Source organism: Truncatella angustata (genome assembly GCF_020726525.1).
Source record: "Truncatella angustata strain MPI-SDFR-AT-0073 chromosome Unknown BKA67scaffold_7, whole genome shotgun sequence".
Lineage (NCBI taxonomy): Eukaryota > Fungi > Ascomycota > Sordariomycetes > Amphisphaeriales > Sporocadaceae > Truncatella > Truncatella angustata.
Genome location: NW_025763387.1, coordinates 843,568 through 861,585, shown reverse-complemented (window position 1 = coordinate 861,585; position 18,018 = coordinate 843,568). Strand labels below are relative to the sequence as shown.

The window sequence follows — 18,018 nt, the reverse complement described above, 5'->3', positions numbered from 1 at the left end:
CAAAATACTCCGTTCTCTAACCAACAAACGCACGATGACCGCTCCAATCACCGGCGAGGACCTCTTCCGGCCACCCATCCTGCGTCCCTTCTCGGGGACATTGGACCGCTCGCTCTTCTCCAGAACGATCCCACTCGCCGCAGCCACCATCCAAGACAACAAGAATATCTCGCGCCTCCGAAAGGACCTCGCGCGATCCAAGGAGATCCTCGACGTCGACCGCATCAGCCCCATCGCACCGCACCCCGATGCGGACCTCGCGTCGCAGGGCAAGAAGTGCCTGCTCCTGAACCCCTCGGCCCGCGCTGAGGAGCCATCGACATGGGGCACCACCGTCAGGTCGGCCGTCGAGAAGGGCGAGCTCGGGGTCATACCCTACGAGCTCAAGCTCGACTACGACTACTTCAACTTCCTGGACGTCATCACGGCGGTCCTGCCCGAGGATCTGCACGGTGAGATCCCCTCGGGCTTCAACGTCGCTGGCCACGTCGCGCACCTGAACCTGAGGGAGCCGTACCACCCGTACAAGAAGCTCATCGGCGAGATCCTGGTGGACAAGAACCCGGCGATCCGCACCGTCATCAACAAGGTCGACAACGTGGGCACCGAGTCCGAGTTCCGCACCTTCGCGTACGAGGTCCTCGCCGGGCCCGACGACATGGACGTCGAGGTCCGCGAGAACGAGTGCGCCTTCCACTTTGACTACAGCAAGGTGTACTGGAACAGCAAGCTGGAACCCGAGCACACGCGGCTCATCAAGGCTTTCCAGCCTGGCGAGGTCGTTTGCGACGTCATGGCAGGTATCGGTCCCTTCGCGGTCCCGGCGGGCAGGAGGGGCGTGTTTGTCTGGGCCAACGACATGAACCCAGAGAGCCACAAGTACATGGTCGAGGCAATCCAGCGGAACAAGGTTGGGCAGTATGTGCGCCCCTTCAACGAGGACGGCAGGACCTTCATACACAAGGCCGCAGACTCGGTTTACGAGGCCTCTCAGGCCGGTGAGCATGTCATTGTGCAGAAAAAGGTCAGGCGAAGCGAGGCCAAGGACAAGGGCCCACCACCAACAGAAAAGATCCCAGTCCCCGCGACGATATCACACTTCGTCATGAACTTGCCAGCCTCGGCGTACACATTTGTACACCATTATCGCGGAGTATACGCTGGGAGGGAGAAGCTCTTCACACCTCATACGAACACCAAGTTACCACTAGTACACGTGCACTGCTTCGCTCTGAAGAGCGATGACGAGGTCCCGCTATTGGACATCTGCGAACGACTCACCAGCGAGCTCGGTGTTAAGATGGTGCCGGGCGATGCTGAGAACCCGGGAGAGGCCAGCATCTACAACGTCCGCGATGTTGCGCCGGCAAAGCGGATGTGGTGCGCGTCATTCAGGGTGCCGCCAGAAATAGCTTTCGCACCCCGGACGTGAGATAGGCAATGGCCAGACATGCAGATGCAACACCCCGAACGCGGAATGCATTGGCCGAAGAATATTCCCTCTTTTGTGCAAGGCGCATCGCCGGGCGCCATCTCTATGCAGGAGGTGACGGCATCACGAGCGGGTTTTCACTCGCTCGTATCAGCTAATTCCCTGATTACGAATCGGGCTAGAAGGGCCTATTTACGCATGTGATTATGCAGCCCAGCTGAGATCTATATGCGCGCTTTTTTTTTATCTCCCCTTCGCGGGACAGACCGCAGCCTGTCAAGTAATATAAAAGGAATATGAGCCCCATCGAATGCCCACTTAAAGACGTTGCTTACTCCACTATACTGGGCGCGGGCCGAAGGAAACCAGAGATGTGCATTATCTCAATCAGGAGCCTCGTCCTCTAATGGAGTATTTGCAGACACTTATCAGCGTATGATTCAACGAGCTTTGCATTGGAGGCTGGTAACGGTACTGTCGCGGCCAGAAAAATATACGCTCGGCAGTTATGGTTCCAGTTTTACTACCAAAAGGGTGGGAGAAAGGATCTCGGCGCGACCAGCATGCGACAAACCAGGGAATGAATAGTGGGCATAGTTGGGTTATCATATAGGTACCACCAAACACCTTAAGTACGATGTTTGTCCCCCCGGTGCATTTTGCTATCGAGCCTCTTCACACACAAAACATATCACGAGAAACGGTTGTGAAGTCAAGAACATGAGGCCCTTGCAGTGGTGTCCGAATTTGTCCAGAGCACGACTGTGTCCAACGAATGAAGAAATGAACGGCAGCTGATTGGCCGAGCCGCTATAGATGACTTGCAGAAATGATGTGACATGTATGAACGCTGATCTCTGTGCTTGACAGCGCACGGTGGTGGGTAATTTATGTGGATATTCAAGGTGTCCAGACCTGAACAGCCGCTGAAGCTGTCTGCGCAACGAGCGGAATACTCTTTTTGGGCATGCGCAATCATCTGAGTGGAGGATTGACTGCTGCCGGAGCATGTCCCACACACTGCGGCCGTGGGTGGTGGAGGGCAACCCTAAACCTCGCTACCAGAATCGACTGACTACTATGCGAGATGAGGCCAAGCAGGATCTTCCAGTCCAGTAGAATATGCCACTGACGTCCGGAGGCGCGAGCTTTTGACCCTACCTGCTGCCTTGGCCAGAACACGCCTGGGACTCATTCAGTGTACACAACGAAGTAGCATTGTAAGGTTGTAGTATTGTAAAGCAGCGGTTTTTTTTTTTCTCCCTGCCGCGTTGGGGGGTGGAGCCATATGCACGTTTGTGTCAATATGTCGTGCAACCCGTGTGTCGCCAGCAGCAGTCCCATTTCTGCGAACATGCCGCCGCGGCAACATCTTGGGCTCGGCAGCAGCTCGCCGTCGCTGTGGTAAATCTGCAACGAAGTCCGCATTTCGCGATAAGACCTCAGATGGCGGTCGCACTGCGACGGTATCGCTCTGTATACTATCGGATGCTGTGCCGCTGGGTGATTTCGGCTGTTGCACTTCTGCGTTATCATCGTCCATCCTTCTTCGGGCCCAGCATGGTTTCTGTATCGAGCTCTCTACATCTATCTCTAAGCGCTGACCAGGTTTATTCTTTCATCCATGAGTTTCTCTCCGGATCTTTGTTGTTGGAGTTGGTATGCACCCCGCAAGCTTCCTGTTGCCAATAATGCGCTGTCAGCCTGCGGATAAGGATGAAGACGCTTGGCGTAGCAAGTCGCTGGGGCTCCCATTGACATGGGCTCGGTAATAGAAACGGCTTGAAAAGCAGTTAGTTGGCCAGCATTGTTCGAGTTTGGAAGTATATCTGGTGTTAGAGAGCATGGTCTTCCGGTAGGTCCCGGGTATCGTCCGCGGCACTTGAATGGCAGGAGGAAATTTGGCGGTCTGCTATACCTCCTACCAAGAGACGCTGCAGGACGCCAGGGACTGCAGAGAGATTGTTTGGTCATACTTTGCGCTATAAGCTATTCCACAGCAAGTAAGGTTCGGAGTATAAAAAGTTTTCTAATGCAATGGGTGGTTCCCCGGAAGGAATTAGGTCGTGATAGTGGGGCTCGCGCAGAATGATGCTTGAGGCACTCGAGCTAGAGCCTGCGGGAAATGAAGTGCAACGGTATTATTAGGAATGCTTGACCTTTATCATCAATAGCATTCAATCAGCAGCTTGCGTGTCGAATAAGGTTTGCTGCTCGATTAGTATATAATCAATCAGTGCGTTACATGGATAGATTAGCGGAGTTGTCGAGCTTGGACTACCCCTCCAGAGTTGTGCTGTAGATGGTGCGGGGGAGATGCTGCAAAGTAAACGACTCGGTCAAGCAGTGGCTGTCACCGTGAATTGGCGCATGATAGCAGGACCGGATTCTATTTGCCCAAAAGCTCAACGAGGTTGGAGCTCAAGAGGTGCCCTCATGCAAGCCCGAATGACGCCAATGCGATTCCGGCATGAAACGTTATCCTGCTGCTGCAGTGTGACACGCCCACATATGGGGTTCTTGTCACATCTATAATGTATGACAAGCAAAAGGACTCGACTGCCAGTTGTTTGACAACAGGCATGTTGATAGCCGAGTAAGTTCCATACCGTTGATACTTTTTTTTGTAAAGTGGGTTGAACCTCTAGCTACACCCCGTGCCGGATAATGACATACAAAGACGCCTCCTGGTGAATCCTTGATTTTTGTTGTCTCACTGAGCCGTGCAAGCCGCGAAACTTCGCTGACTGTGCTTGATAGTTTTGAGGCTGAAATCCAATGACTGGTGGTCGACAAGTGCTTAGTTTATACGTATCTGCCTGTACTTCAGGGTGTAGATGGTTGTGAGTGTAGATCATAAAGTCGAGGCTCGTGGATCTTATGCAGCTTATGTGTCGATCAGGGTCTCCGCCAGAACTCAACAGGAGCGTGAAACCCTGTGGAAGCGTGTTTGTTTTTCAAAGCTTTTTACAAAACTGACCCCGAGATTTGGAAGTCAGACTGCATCTTTTGCGGGGAAGCTCAATAGGAGAGATACCCTGGCCCGATAGACGATAAGATACTAAGCTTCTTTTCGATACGTGCCTTTTCGACATGTGTTGCTTCCCCAATCTGGGAGCTATGAGTGCGATTGGTGTTATCAACACCGGGAGAAAGACTCGAAGCCCGCATCCCGCCTATAGTTGTCTGGGTTGAAGGGATACAGCAAGGCGGACAGGCACTCACACAAGGGGTTGTTGATGTCATTCCAGTGTACGTTGTATCTATCCACGGAGTCCAGATACCCCACGCTGGAGGAAGCCACAACGTTCTGCAATACGGACGTGGCGCCTCCCAAACGTTATTTTGTTGTGCTGTGCCCCGAGGTTGTTGTTTATGCGTAATGTTCAGGTTGGTGATTTTGAGTGCTTTTCGTCCGGATACACTGCTCCTGCACATGCTCGAAAGCAGCATTCCGAGCAAGGTGGCATCTTTTGGAGGCGATGCCAAGCACTCCTAGATCTTAACTTGACCTCATCATCCAATCTTATCCTAGACTAGAATAGATGATTATCAGGGTCCTCGAGAGTTTTCGTGGAAACTCTCGGCTAGTCTACTTGCAGATCCGATTATTTCACGGAATCGATACGGATGCCCCAAGTAGCAGCGCATAGTTCATGCTAAAGCATTGACACTTTCGACGGTGTGGTGTTTGATTATGTTTTGACATGTTTTGCACCTGATTGGTAGCTCGCTCCCATGCCTTAGAGGCTGGATCTTTGCGAACCGTCGACGTCAAAGTATTCATAGAAAGAAGCTTTGGTTCAGTCGTTGAGCCTCAATATACTGTGAACGCAGGTCAACCCAATCAACGACTTCGCGACCACACGTGGCGCAAGCCCAGCATCCCCCAACGAGCGTAGATACACATGATGTAGTCGAAGGAGACATTCAGGTAGGTTGTCAGAACAGAAATACGTTTATGGGATTCATGAATTTTCACTTTTCTGGGTTTGAGTGAAAGCAATAGCCTAGTAAACTGCAGGCCGTCAGAAACGCCAAGCAGTGAGAATGTTTTTACTAGTTTTTGGTTCTCGCTGCATGGTTAGAGTGGAAAACCACAGCAATAACCCTACGGACTTGGCACTTACGGTGCTTGTAAAGATCCCACAGTGCTCGACAGAAGCGAGTTCGGTTTTCATGCATGCCCGTTAGCTTCAGTTAACGTTTCTAGAGTCTGATCGCACCATACTACGATGATAAGACGGCAGTACGGGGATGCAGCTCGAAATAATGGCTGAAGTTTGTTTCATCCGATCGGAGCATCTCGATAAGATGCTTCATGAAAACAATACCCACCACCGGAGTCGTTTCGATAATACGACACAAGAGGGGGAAACCCCCCGTGCTCCGAACTTGTCCATGCTATATAGTTTTGTGTAAGGTTGAGTGTGTATGCTGGAATGCCGCCGGCGGGAATGAATGCGGACAGATGGCGGCAAGGGGGGGGGGTTTCCTGTCCAGGGTCGATCGTGTCGGCAATTTCATAGATACTCAGGCATGGTGGTGCGAAAGCCCCTGGATTACCAGACCAAGTGAATCGCAATTGCAAAGACTTTCAGATGTTGGGATAAGTTGGTACTTGGCTGGTTTTGTCAATTGCATGCTTGGGGGTTACAGAAGCTTATTGATATTCTAGAACCCCTTCACCAACCAGGGGGCCTGGGGGGCTAAATAGCCAGCCTGTCAGTTGGACTGCCAAGACACGCAAGGTCCCAGCAGAATGGACCGAATTGACGAGGTCCGAAACCACCTCAATCCCACCGGTCTCCGCTATGCTGTAAAATTTGGACAAAACCTGTCAGTCAGAAACACTAGGGATACATACTGGCGACTCAATGTCTATGTACTGAGTTTCTTATCAAGGGGACGTCGTCTAGTTTGAAAGTTAATGTTACAGTATCACCGTGGTCGCCATGACCTACCGCATTTCCTCACATCTTGGTATTTTATTTTATTTTTCTTCGTTGTCCTGGCGCTACCAACGTTGCTTCTTTCCGTGTTGCTCGACTCCTCGTCTCAAGGGCTTATTAACATTGGACCATCATTACGGGGGTCCCGTTCCCCAGGTCTTGGTCACTGGTGTTCCCTTGTCCCCGCAACGCCTCGTTCTGGCGATAATTGATCCACTCGTGGCAACCTTGGCTCCATCTTGGTCATTTGGCTGGATCACTGGCTAGGCGTTGTCTCGGTCTCTTCAGTGCAGAGTTTGAATGGTCGAGACGGCGAATACAGCACTGGCCTTGACTACCCACTCCTGCGCATCTCTCGCATGCATTAAGCAGGTCAGAACATACATACAGAGTACTGTAGTGTGATGTAGTGTACTGTAGTGTGATGTAGTGTAGGTCCTGCCAAACGACAACAGAAATTGCATTTTGCTTTGCCTTGGTGTTAAAGCGTGCTTTTTTAGCTCCCCTATCTGGATGGGAGGGATTATCCTCAGCTGTTTGCGCCTTTCTCGATAAGCCCCCACAGCGCCTGTGCTGCCGCCGGCCGCGCCACGCCACTGCACTGATCGCACCCGACGTAATTAATTACTTGCCCTTCGGATTGACGGTCTCTAATCAACGTTCTGCGTGGTCAGGGGTCAACTGAACCAAACGCGGGTCGGGCTCCAAAGTATCTCGAGTGTTGGACATCTGAGATAGCTACAGCAGGTACTACAGTATCACAACTTTGTCCCTTCTTTCTTGACGTTTATTTCTCTCGGTCGGCGTCGTCCTGGTTGCGTTTAACAGCAACATGGTGGTGCAATAATGCAGGCCAGCTTGATCTGATGCGAGTACACCCCCCCTCCCCCCATCCCGTGTCGTACTTGGGTACTGCTTCACCGTCCTCCCTCGGTTACCCTCCATCCCACGTCGAGGTTCTCGCCTGGCTGGCCTCCTTGCCTCGATCATCCCTGCTCGACTGGCATTTCCACTCCCCCTCCGCGTCCAAGGCGCCTTTGCCAATCCTTGCAATTTGTAGGAGGCTTCCGATCTCCCGGTATCCCATCTCCCGCTCTTGGATTTTGCATGCCTTTCTCCCGCTGCGCACTCGGCTCCATTCTGTAAATTGCCCTCTGCCACCCACACCCTCGCCCATTCTTGTGTTTGGTATTGCCCTGGGAGAGCAACAACCACTTATCTTGGACTTCCCTCCTCTATCCGTGCCATTATCGTTGACTCCCACTTATTCAACCTCGACGACCAAATCCACCGTTGTTGCTCTTCCGCAGGTTTTGTCCATTGCAGCTTGGGAACAGGCACAGGGAGGACTCATCTCGGAGCCATAACTACAGTTGAGTAGTATTTGTGTTGGGACAGTTGCTGCCAACAGCACAGCCGGTTCGGCTACGCCTGCTCGCCTTTGTCACCGAGGTACCACAGCAATAAGTGGCGACGATAATCGGGACGACACAACTTGTCACAAACTGGGAGCCGCAACCTCTTGCTCTAGCAGACGTATGTGTGGGGTTATTAGTTATATCTTCCTATGAGGATCTTCTGCGCTCTTCCCTAGGCTATCGCAGCTTTTCTATCGGAGGTTTAGTAACGGTCAGCACTGGTTTGCGTTCCAAGGCGAACACGCTTCATCCTCAGAAATGGCCGTTGTTCTTTCGTCCGAGGATAGTGGCTTCTTTACCTCCTCGTCTCTTAAGCGGTCGCATTCACAATCGCATTTTGGTAAACAACCCTCTGGGTTGCATTCGTCGGCCTCAACTTCTCGACTCAACAGATCATATCACGACAGCTTCCAGTCATATCACATCTCCCCACCAAGTTCGAATCCCTCCTCCGCTTCATCGTCGCCGCAGACATCACACGTCGACATAGTCACCCCATCTGACGGCTCTACACCAGCAACCACTTTTTCTCTCGACGACCATTGGGACAGCAAACTGGATCTTGACACTAGCGATGAGATTATTCTACCCGAGTACGACATAAACCCTTTCTTTTCTGCCGTGGAAGATTTGGAGGCACCCACTAGTCCGCATACTGGTGACTCGTATCCCGTCTCTCCCGCCGAACATGATACGCCGACGACAATCTCACGGGCCGATTCACCGACTCCAACTGAACATGCCAGCGCCGAAGATGATACGGCACTGAGGCACCACCCTACTCATCACGTGGACTATCTCTCTCACGATTGGAAAGAGGAAGACATTTGGTCGTCATGGCGTTACATTGTCTCTCGGCGCAATGATTTCACCAATGCCCCGCGCTTGGAAAACGCCTCTTGGAGAACCTGGATGAAATCCAAGTATGGGCTTAAGACAGTTTCTCCTGAAACGCTCAACTGGTATGACCCCGCTCGCTCCTTGGTTAAATTATCATGCCAGGCATTAAAGACATGAGTAACTAATGTGCTATCTAGGCTGAAAGATTGTGACGTGACGTGGCTGTACGGCCCTCTACAGACGCGCCACAAGATGTTGTTCTCCAACGACACGTACCAAGGCAGTACTACGCTGTCGAGAAACGATTCTTTCGTCCAGAAAAAGCCTATTCTGAAAAGGAGAAGCATGTCAGAAGTGATGCTCCAGAAGTCCATCTCGACTTCGTCGCTTCTGAAGCAGGCCACGGCAGCCGTTCAGTCACAACAACAGATTGGTGGTGCTGCACGGATACCGAGACCCATCCTGCATCGTGCAACCACTGATTTTATAACCTTCCCGTTCTCGTCTCGGAGGATGAGCCAGGGTGATAGTGCTCTTACGCCGTCGAATGAAACTTCCGGCCTAGTCTCGCCTTCAGTGGAAAAGAAGCACATTCATTTCGACGAGCAAGTTCAACAATGTATTGCGGTCGATGCGAAGGGTGAGGAAGACGAAGAGGACGAAACAGAGTTCGACTACTGGAACCAAGATGATGATAGTGATTCCTCTGACGACGGGGTTTTCATGATGAAGAAGACCGGCACAAAGAAAGGGCCTACCAGGCCTCGGCCGAGACCCAGGACGGATACTTCTGAGAGCAAGCTGATAGAGGCCCTGCCTTCAACGACGCTGAAATATCGTGAGGACACAACAGAACCACGAGAGACTGCCATGAAGCACAGCACGTCGATCCGTAGTCCACCATTCATATCGCCATCCTCGTCTCAGGAAACCTTACGCCCTTCGAAGCAATCCGGCCGGTTTTTCATTGAGGACGACGAAATTTCTGGCATCGAGGAGACGAGCACAACACCCATCTCGAGTCCTACCGACGCCTTCTTACAGTCTGGCTTAAAACGAACTACGTCAACAGGTACCTTGAATGCTGCACCAGCCGGTATGCGCCGCACTGAGTCCGGTATGTTGATGCCATATGAGGAGGGTGTAGAGGGTGATGATGCGGGAAATTCGGGCATCATTGGACGCGTTGTTGATACCGTGAACACCGCTCGTGACATTGCTCATGTCATCTGGAATGTTGGTTGGCGACGATGATACGTCTCACTAGCACGTATGATAATGGCAGCATCTCCAATGCTATACCTGGGCTGACCATGCTTCGATGGAAACGAGAAGCCTGGGCAGCCGATATCAACGGCCACATAAATTTGGAGCATTGACGAAGGCTTAGTGTGCTAAGCACGAACAACCTTTTTTTTTTCCTTCTTCTTTTTTTTTTTCCTTTCTTCTTTAGATTTATTGGCATCGCAATTGGTGTTTGGAGCGAACTATTTGGTAATATTTCTGTTTACTCTGTTGCCGAAACGCCTATACTGTACTGTGTCAGTCAGTTGGGTACAACTTCTGACTTGTTGGAACTGGAAGGTAATGGTAACGGCCACCGAGATCGGATCAAAGCATACATGGTATTGGTTCATTTGGCGGTAACGGTTATAATGGGCGTTCCTGTATTTGTCGCCCCATGCTGGGGTATTGGGGGATCTAAGAGAAGAGAAAAGCAATTTTCGAAGGACACATCAAACAATACCCAGGAAGATATGGAGACTGCGGTCTATGGGAAAAGCGGCGTATTTGTGTTCTATTTCACACGGTGTTCAAGCGCCTGATGGATACAACAGGATGAACAACGAGGCACCCTGCTCTCGAAAAGCTTATGGATGGATATGGAATTGTACATAGATTGGTATTCTCTTGAAGGGTCAATATTAGCTGTCTTGTGAAAACTTAGGTCGTTAACAAGAAACTACAATGAATCTGCCAAGCGCGTGTGTTCAATCAAATCGACTCGCATTTCCATGGAGTACCGAGTGACAATACTAGAAGTGGTAGCGCCTTCAAAATAGTTGTTTGCGTCTCGTGCAGGCAGTGAACGCAGACCAGCAGGGTTACCGATATTGGTCCTCGCTAGAATTCTGCCCATGGCTGGATAATCTTGGCCTTCCTCGCTGGCACACCATCAGGTGATACCAGTCAGCCTAGTGGGGGACTTCGTACCAATGCGGTGTCAGCGTACTATACGAGTAGTCAACGTAGCGCCTATATGCATTTGAAGGAGGAAGTTGAAGAAAACATTGCGTACATCACTCTCCTTGGCAAGTATTTCACCAAGGACCTTACTTGAACTTCCAGATAATTATTACTTCTACTTTGATTTTCCATTTTCTACCGACGGAAATTCCGTTCTCGTTCGTAAGAACATATCCAGGTTTGTCGCGTCTGGGTCCTTGATCGTTAATGTAGCCTGTAATTAGACCATATGACCTCTCGTTAACAAAGGTGCCCTTCCATGACTTGCAATCTTTCACGTTTTTGGCTAATGCCGTGGTTTAAGACATGCCGGGTACTTTCCTACTGACGAAAGGTTTGATCCAATGGAGATTTGGATGAGGTGGTGGCAGTATTATATTGTACTTCCTAGACCAGACCAGATGACACGGACAAGTATGGAGTTCTGAAAAGTAGTGTAAGACGGACGGTTCGGAGGCTATTTACGGATCTATGATCCTTGGTTTTGTATACATATCTATCTTGGTACCTCAGGCAGCTATGGCAGCTATGGTGGCCTAGCCACGGTGATAGCCACTGTGACCCCTTCAGGATACCGTATCATTAATAAAATAATAGAACTTATAAACGTTGACTTGCTTAAAAGTTATATGAGGGGTTTTCTACCTTATCTTACGAACGTCTAAATTCGAATTTAGATTATGACTTGTGAATAATTCCGAAGATTCGCGCAAAAATAGACCCTCAAACACAGCGAAAGCCGAGCGAAAATAAATCAGCACACGTGAGATCTCGCTCCCCATACTTCAAGGCTGCTGCTTTTCAATATCGATCAGGTCCCCAAAGGACGTAAATCGACCTACACCATTGTCGAGGAGCTTCACAGGATTGTGAACGGAGCCGCCGTGTATGTAACTAGGTAGGACTTCATCGTATCGCCCACTACTCCCCTGCAGACAACGAACACTCTTCACTTTATGCTGACTGGAGGGATCTAAACAATTAGAAGTGCTTCATCAAAAGCATTCGCGGTCACTGGCGTCTACAGAACGAAGCCGACATTCTCAGGCGCTACCAGTCAAAGACTCCGTCCCTTCGCCCCATCATCGATGACGGGAATGACTGTGACACCCATCGAAGGAGTATACCGAATTTGAGCTCTTGTATTGTACCCGGATTGTCTGACAGGCCTGGCTGCTCGTATAGGCCACGTATGCATGAGGCCTTATCAAGAAACTGTTTTGGTGCAAACAAGATTTCGGTTTAGATGGAAAGTGGTTCATCAAGTGTAAATGTACATGCATCTTGTTGCAAATTCTATCCTCTGTTGACATACACTATTATACATCCGTTATTTAATTCCTGAAGCGCTAGGCATTAAACATCATAACAATTATCATACAAATACTCCCCCGCGTATGATACCTACACAGTAGCCGTGGTCGTGACCTTAGGAACGAGCACCTCACCCTCTACAGACGTGGCCGGCACGTTACCCCTTTTAAGTAACTTGACAGCTTCGACCAATATGAGGTTGGAATGCACGTTGACATCTCTCAGCTTAACCTCAAAGACGTCGTCTACATTGACTTCTGACATTTTCGCGAGTTCGTTCAAAGCGTCAGACCTCAGGAATGCCGTGCGATCAAACCAGTCCAGCTGACCCATCACGCTCTTCCTGCCGGCAACATGAGCAACGGTGAACTTGAAAGTGTCCGGAAGCTTTGCCTCGCCGAATTTCCAGGCCCGGACCAACGCTTGGAGAATCCACTGGTCGGCACCACTGCCGTTGCCGAGGAGACGCGCCTGACGTTCGCGAAGTCGGAGCAGAGGGAACATGCGGTCGAGACGCTCGCGCGTGAAGGGCAGGAATGTATCGTCTTTGTTACCGATGAGAGATTCGCCAAGCTCCTTCTCCTTGAGAAGAGCAGCCTCAATCTGCCAGTGAACGATAAGATCTCCAAAGCGGCGTAGAGGTGAGGTAGCCTTTGTGTACATATCAACTCCCATCATGAAGTGAGGTCCAGCTGTGGTCGTCAGTTCATCGCCACCAAGGAGGGCTCGGAGGTGTCGCCAGTGGTTGTCGTCTGGACGACCGCCAGACTCGATGATGGGGACCAAGACATCGCGCGTGTACTGCTGAATGAGGGTCGCATTCTGGGTAGCGTATGGCTGAGTGCGGTAAGGGATGGGTATCCCACGATCATGGCACCAACGAGCAGCCACTTCACCAGCAAGACGCATAGTGTGCTCAACGATATCTGTACCGGTTCGTCGCGAGAAACTAATCTGGATCGACGGATCACCGCGAACGGTCATAAAGCCGTCCTCGTTCTCTTCCTGCTCCACTCCGTCTAGCGATACTTTCGGGGATGGACGAGCTTGGAAGAAAGGTATCGCGCCTTTCCTTAGACGGTCACGATGAAGTGCTTTTCCGAGACGAGATAGTAGCGTTAGCTCATCTTTCTGATGTTGAGTGACGTCGGAGGGGCGTGTGAACCTGCGGTTTGGAGATCCAGCCACAGCCTTTGCGCCTACTGAAAACTCCTGGTCAGTGGCTGTAGGATCCTCTCTTGTTTCGCCAAGTACATCATTGACATCCTCGCCGGTCATGTAGACGACGTCTCCCAGAGTTCCCGGGGTAATCTTGTGCTCAAGCACAGCGCCATGGCTGTTAACAAGTGAACTAAACGTCAGGCATGGTCGGCCTGGTGCCAAAGAAAACCGATCAACGCTGATGTTGTTTGGCAGCATTCGGGAATAGTGGCCCTGCAGATATATCGTTTCGGGCACCATTTCCGCGTACTTGGCAATTCCTGTATCAGCAGAGATGCAGGAAGCAGGATCTGCAATATGAACATGAATCCAGCTCTCATCCGGAATCGAGGTCCGCTCCACAGACACAGCGTCGTCAATATCTACGGTGGTCTCCGCGTCGATAGCATATATAGTGCCGTTCTTCCACACTTTTCTGTCGTTGCTGAAGATATCAGGTCTCAGTTGCTTGTCCATATCTCCTTGGAAAGTACGAGAGAATCCGCCACTCCTCTTGATCTCTACATCCGGGAAGCGGGTACTGTAACGAGATTGGATATCCCAGGGGGTGATCCAGCCGACTTCTTGTAGGAACACCCAGCCCATGCTGGAGTCAAGCTTGACGTCTGGGTATCGATCAAGCGCGCGCATGAGCATGGACCCCATAGTCTGAATGCTAGAAGAGCTTGTGAACTTCTGATAACTCGACCATAGTTCTATGAATTGCAGTATCTCTTTGTCTAGTGCAGACCACTGAGGCCGCTCGGGGGTTGGTAATGGTGAAGGGCTGAGGATTCCATGTGCAGAAGGTTTTCGGACACTCCGACTATCATCAATAGCTTTGCGAGCGGTATCAATGAAGCTCAACAGCGTAGAGTTGCCCTTCGCGCTTTTATTCTCAGGCCCAGAACGACCCAGGTAATCGCGTACGATTGACTCTATTTTTTGCACGATTCGTACCTCAGCTACAGGGCTAATCTCGAATAGGTATGACCTTCGGTGGCCGGTTTGTTTCAGTGGTCTAAAGAAAACATCATCTTGCAATACAGCCCTGTGAACGGCATAAAGAGCCGTTGCAGGAATCTTGCCTTCTTTTTTGATGGAGAAGGGTAAAAGAATATCAGCAATTTCATGGAGTGTTAGGTATCGATGCTTGGTCTGGTCACCGATGAACGAACTTGACGCATCCAGTTTACCAGCATTGGCTTGGTAGACAGACTCGGCTTCGTGGCCGAATGCAATCATCTTTTTCAACAATGGTGCGCCTGCCGTTCTCGAGGGATCATGACCCAAATCCTGGAGCGCATTTACTGTTTCCGGAGAAATCTCGCCCAATGGAATCTCCCGGATGATGGACTCGAGCTCAGCTGGCTGCGCAAAGTTGTTGACAACAAAGAGAGGCTGTATGCCCAAAGCAATAAACCATTTACCACTGCTTGTGTAATAGTGTTCATATCCATTGAAGCGTCCTAAGCAGATAGCAAGCACAGGCCGACGTGAGCCCTCGGAGCTGTATGGCGTCAGTTTACAAAGTGCGAAGACCGAGATCGATTGCCCTACCTCATCTCGACCAGATCACCAGCTTTTAAGGTCGTGTTATCTGAACGCAAGTCGCTAAGCTCGTCTCCATCGAACAAGGGTGAATTGATATCAAACTGCGCCATGGTGACGTTTTGCGGGCGGGTAAAACTGTTCGACAACTCTCCAGTCTCAGCAAAGTCTGTCAACATTGCTTGCGCCTCGGTGGGATTCTCCTTTTCCCAAAGCCTTAGGCGCTGCCTAATAGGAAGATTCTGATCCAGAACTTTCGATATTGCTGCATTGGATTGACCATTTTTGCCATGTTTCCCCGAAGAATGCTGAACTGTTGCATATGCCTATCTGGTTTGTCAGAATAGTACTTGAAGGGTGCTCGGACGATGCGACTTGCTCTGCTCGATCTCAAAAACCCCTTACAGAGTGAGCTTGAATTTTGGACTGTGGCTAAACGCTCCGGACTGCTCAAAGTCCCATTCGAAGTAACTCTGCGTGCGGCGCATTGCCAGCACACATACGAGCGACTAGCCTGTAACATCCCGACTTTTCAGAAGCAGATTTAGAAATAGAGCCACTCGTATTGCGAATAGAGACACGTTTTTGACGTTACGGAAACACTATTGCGTTGCTCAAAATTTCGTTGCTTTAGATCATTGATTGGTTGCCACTCAGAGCCAGAATTGGCCCGTGCGAGTTGACAGACTTGTCACGTAAACACGTGACTAGTCATGTAACCATATTTCTTACCAGGTGCCACTTATACCTGTCGTTCTCTCATGAGGCTTAGTCGACAGACAAGTTTGAATTGCTGCACCCAAATAATACATTATCGTTTTCAATATGCTGCTATCGCCACCCATGCGGCTACCATGTGGCCGAATGAGAGCTAGGCGGGTTGGGATGAGACACATTCTCTGGTTGCATCATTCGACAATTGTATTCGGTTTCCTAGCGGATGGTTGGAATGTGTTTTGGTCTACTTTGCCTTCATTGATAGAGATGAAAGCCCGTAAAGCCAAATGCCATCGTCAAGATTTCTTTCAAGCCTTTGTCCCCCTAGATCATTCAACTATCCTTAAATACCCTAGACACTTGTTTCTATTTCTGCTTTCTAACAGCCCTCTCACCCCCTGTTTCTGTAACACCGGATCCTGAAGGCTACGATATACTCATGATGGCTCTAAAAAGGTTTATTTTGCTTGTCCTCGCTGGCGCAGCGTTGGCTCAGATGGATGGGATGGGAATGGGAGACAGCAGAACCGGTGTGGAAAGCACGATGCCCATATCGTCAAGCGCCATTGCCGAGACAGCTCCCATGGCTACTGAAGCTGCACAGAGTACGGCTGTATCAACTCCCTACAGCAATTATTCTTCTGCGATCGTGACCACTAATTCATCCTTGTCACTAACAGATGGGGACTACAGCTCAACCATGGCAATGGGCCCGGAGGCCACGCCGTCCCTACTCGACCCTCTGTCCACTACAACTGCCGATTATACTCATATGTCGGACATGTCTCACGCTACGGCGACAACGACGGGCATGACCACCATGTCAACCAGTGTCTTGTCCATGGACATGCCCATGGGGACTAATGATATGACACATGGCAATGCCTCAGCTACTGGCACTATTCCCATCTCCGGCAGCGAAATCAGCGGCGTTTCGGTAAGTCACTCCTCTAACTGAGAGGCAGCATTTCTGACACATCGACAGCTCAGCCTCTTCGTGGCATCGGCCCTCCTGGGGGCGTTGGTCTTGATTTGATACAGTTTAATCATGAATAATCAGTTCCAGTTGAATTAGCGGACCTTCGTTTTCTTTCGTGGTATTACGCTCTGGCCTGAGCCCGTAATCTGTTCAACGCTTCATTCTTGTTCGATATAATCCAAGTAGGGAATAGAGGCAATACTCAGCATCAGACTATACAGTCTCTAGCAAAGCAATTGTGCTAAAATGCTTGCATAGTTTATGTGTTACCGTCAGAAGTAAATTGCTTTCAGTGGTTGAGTCTGTTCTCTGGCTTGGATGACGTCGGGGGAGAAGTTACTATCTCACAGCAATAGTGTGCTTATGTAGTGCAAACCACACCTTACACAGTTGAGAGCGTTGGAGTAGGGGCAGTTACGCTCTAACGAGATATATATATCAAATGTCTGTTGCGAAAAGAAAGTAAGACAAATTTGCTGCCTGTTGGCGCAGAAGTGCAACAAAGAGATCGAGTATAATGACAGGCTTTTAGCACTCCTATGCTGTTGGCGACGTGACCCAATTGCTGGCAGGTCCCCAATGAAAAGAGAATCTTGGCATTAATTACCCCCTGCCCCTCAAGCAAGATTACACATGGCCGTTGAGTTTTCTGTGACTGGTGAATAAAAGGGTCAGCAGTTCGAGACCCCTATCGACCGAATCGATCTTCAAGAGGCACACATGTTGAGATAGCCGGCTACGACGGAGGATGGGCGATTCCTTGGAGCCGTATGCTGAGATTAGATGCTGTGGGGAAATGTGACAGTCTGGTCGAGGCGCATGTCGGCCTGCCGGTTCTCTGGTTGGTCATAAGTTCAAGGATTCAAATTACATACGAGGAATGCCAGGGGGTTTCGAGAATAAAGACCATAATTAGAGTTGCTGCCGAACCACAGAACCCATTTGGCGAATTGCAATCTTTGATTGAACCCCAGATCCTCTGGAAAGATTAAATAAAGAAAGGGGGAGGCAATGGCAACTGTGGATATCGATCATATGGCCATAGCTTGAGTTGGGAGAGGCTAGAGGTTGTCTTCAGTAAGTTACATACCACATAGCAACGGTGAAGCTGTGAGCATCGGGCGCGCAGTGACCGTCGCGGTTGGATGTTCTAGAGGCCGGACAAAGGCCAGCCAGATGCCGGTGTCACCAAACAATCCGTGCCCTGCATACCCCGGCTTATGCCTGTTTTGGTAAGGCCCCATGTTCTCTTGCTCCGCTCTGGCTTGTTGCGATGTACTGTGGTGCTATGCAATGTACGCGCCAATGCAGGTACGGACTTGATAGATCCGCGTTAGGGAACGATCGGCTTCTTTGGATTGGCTCCTT

General features: G+C 50.3%; 5 protein-coding genes across 5 annotated transcripts; 4 read left to right on the top strand and 1 right to left on the bottom strand.

The window, feature by feature from the left end:
* Nucleotides 1-34: 34 nt before the first annotated feature.
* BKA67DRAFT_522887 (Met-10+ like-protein-domain-containing protein) lies at nt 35-1,432 on the top strand (the record flags this gene model as incomplete). Its single annotated transcript, XM_046098423.1, has 1 exon — nt 35-1,432. The coding sequence occupies one exon, from the start codon at nt 35-37 to the stop codon at nt 1,430-1,432; it is 1,398 nt and encodes a 465-aa protein (XP_045955000.1).
* Nucleotides 1,433-8,060: 6,628 nt separating this feature from the next.
* On the top strand, nt 8,061-9,896 carry BKA67DRAFT_538523 (uncharacterized protein; the record flags this gene model as incomplete). Its single annotated transcript, XM_046100481.1, has 2 exons — nt 8,061-8,764; nt 8,840-9,896. 2 exons carry the CDS (start codon nt 8,061-8,063, stop codon nt 9,894-9,896), a joined length of 1,761 nt encoding a protein of 586 aa, XP_045954999.1.
* Nucleotides 9,897-12,144: 2,248 nt separating this feature from the next.
* Nucleotides 12,145-15,586, bottom strand: BKA67DRAFT_574972 (uncharacterized protein). The gene is made up of 3 exons (XM_046103466.1): nt 15,334-15,586; nt 14,964-15,280; nt 12,145-14,913 (listed from the first exon to the last, which is right to left on the bottom strand). Exons 1-3 carry the CDS (start codon nt 15,475-15,477, stop codon nt 12,294-12,296), a joined length of 3,081 nt encoding a protein of 1,026 aa, XP_045954998.1. The 5' UTR covers nt 15,478-15,586; the 3' UTR covers nt 12,145-12,293.
* A 103-nt stretch (nt 15,587-15,689) lies between these two features.
* On the top strand, nt 15,690-16,189 carry BKA67DRAFT_365275 (uncharacterized protein). The gene has a single exon (XM_046096450.1). The coding sequence runs from the start codon at nt 15,780-15,782 to the stop codon at nt 16,092-16,094; it is 315 nt and encodes a 104-aa protein (XP_045954997.1). The 5' UTR covers nt 15,690-15,779; the 3' UTR covers nt 16,095-16,189.
* Nucleotides 15,690-16,878, top strand: BKA67DRAFT_693816 (uncharacterized protein). The gene is made up of 2 exons (XM_046109255.1): nt 15,690-16,608; nt 16,657-16,878. Exons 1-2 carry the CDS (start codon nt 16,111-16,113, stop codon nt 16,705-16,707), a joined length of 549 nt encoding a protein of 182 aa, XP_045954996.1. The 5' UTR covers nt 15,690-16,110; the 3' UTR covers nt 16,708-16,878.
* Nucleotides 16,879-18,018: the final 1,140 nt, after the last annotated feature.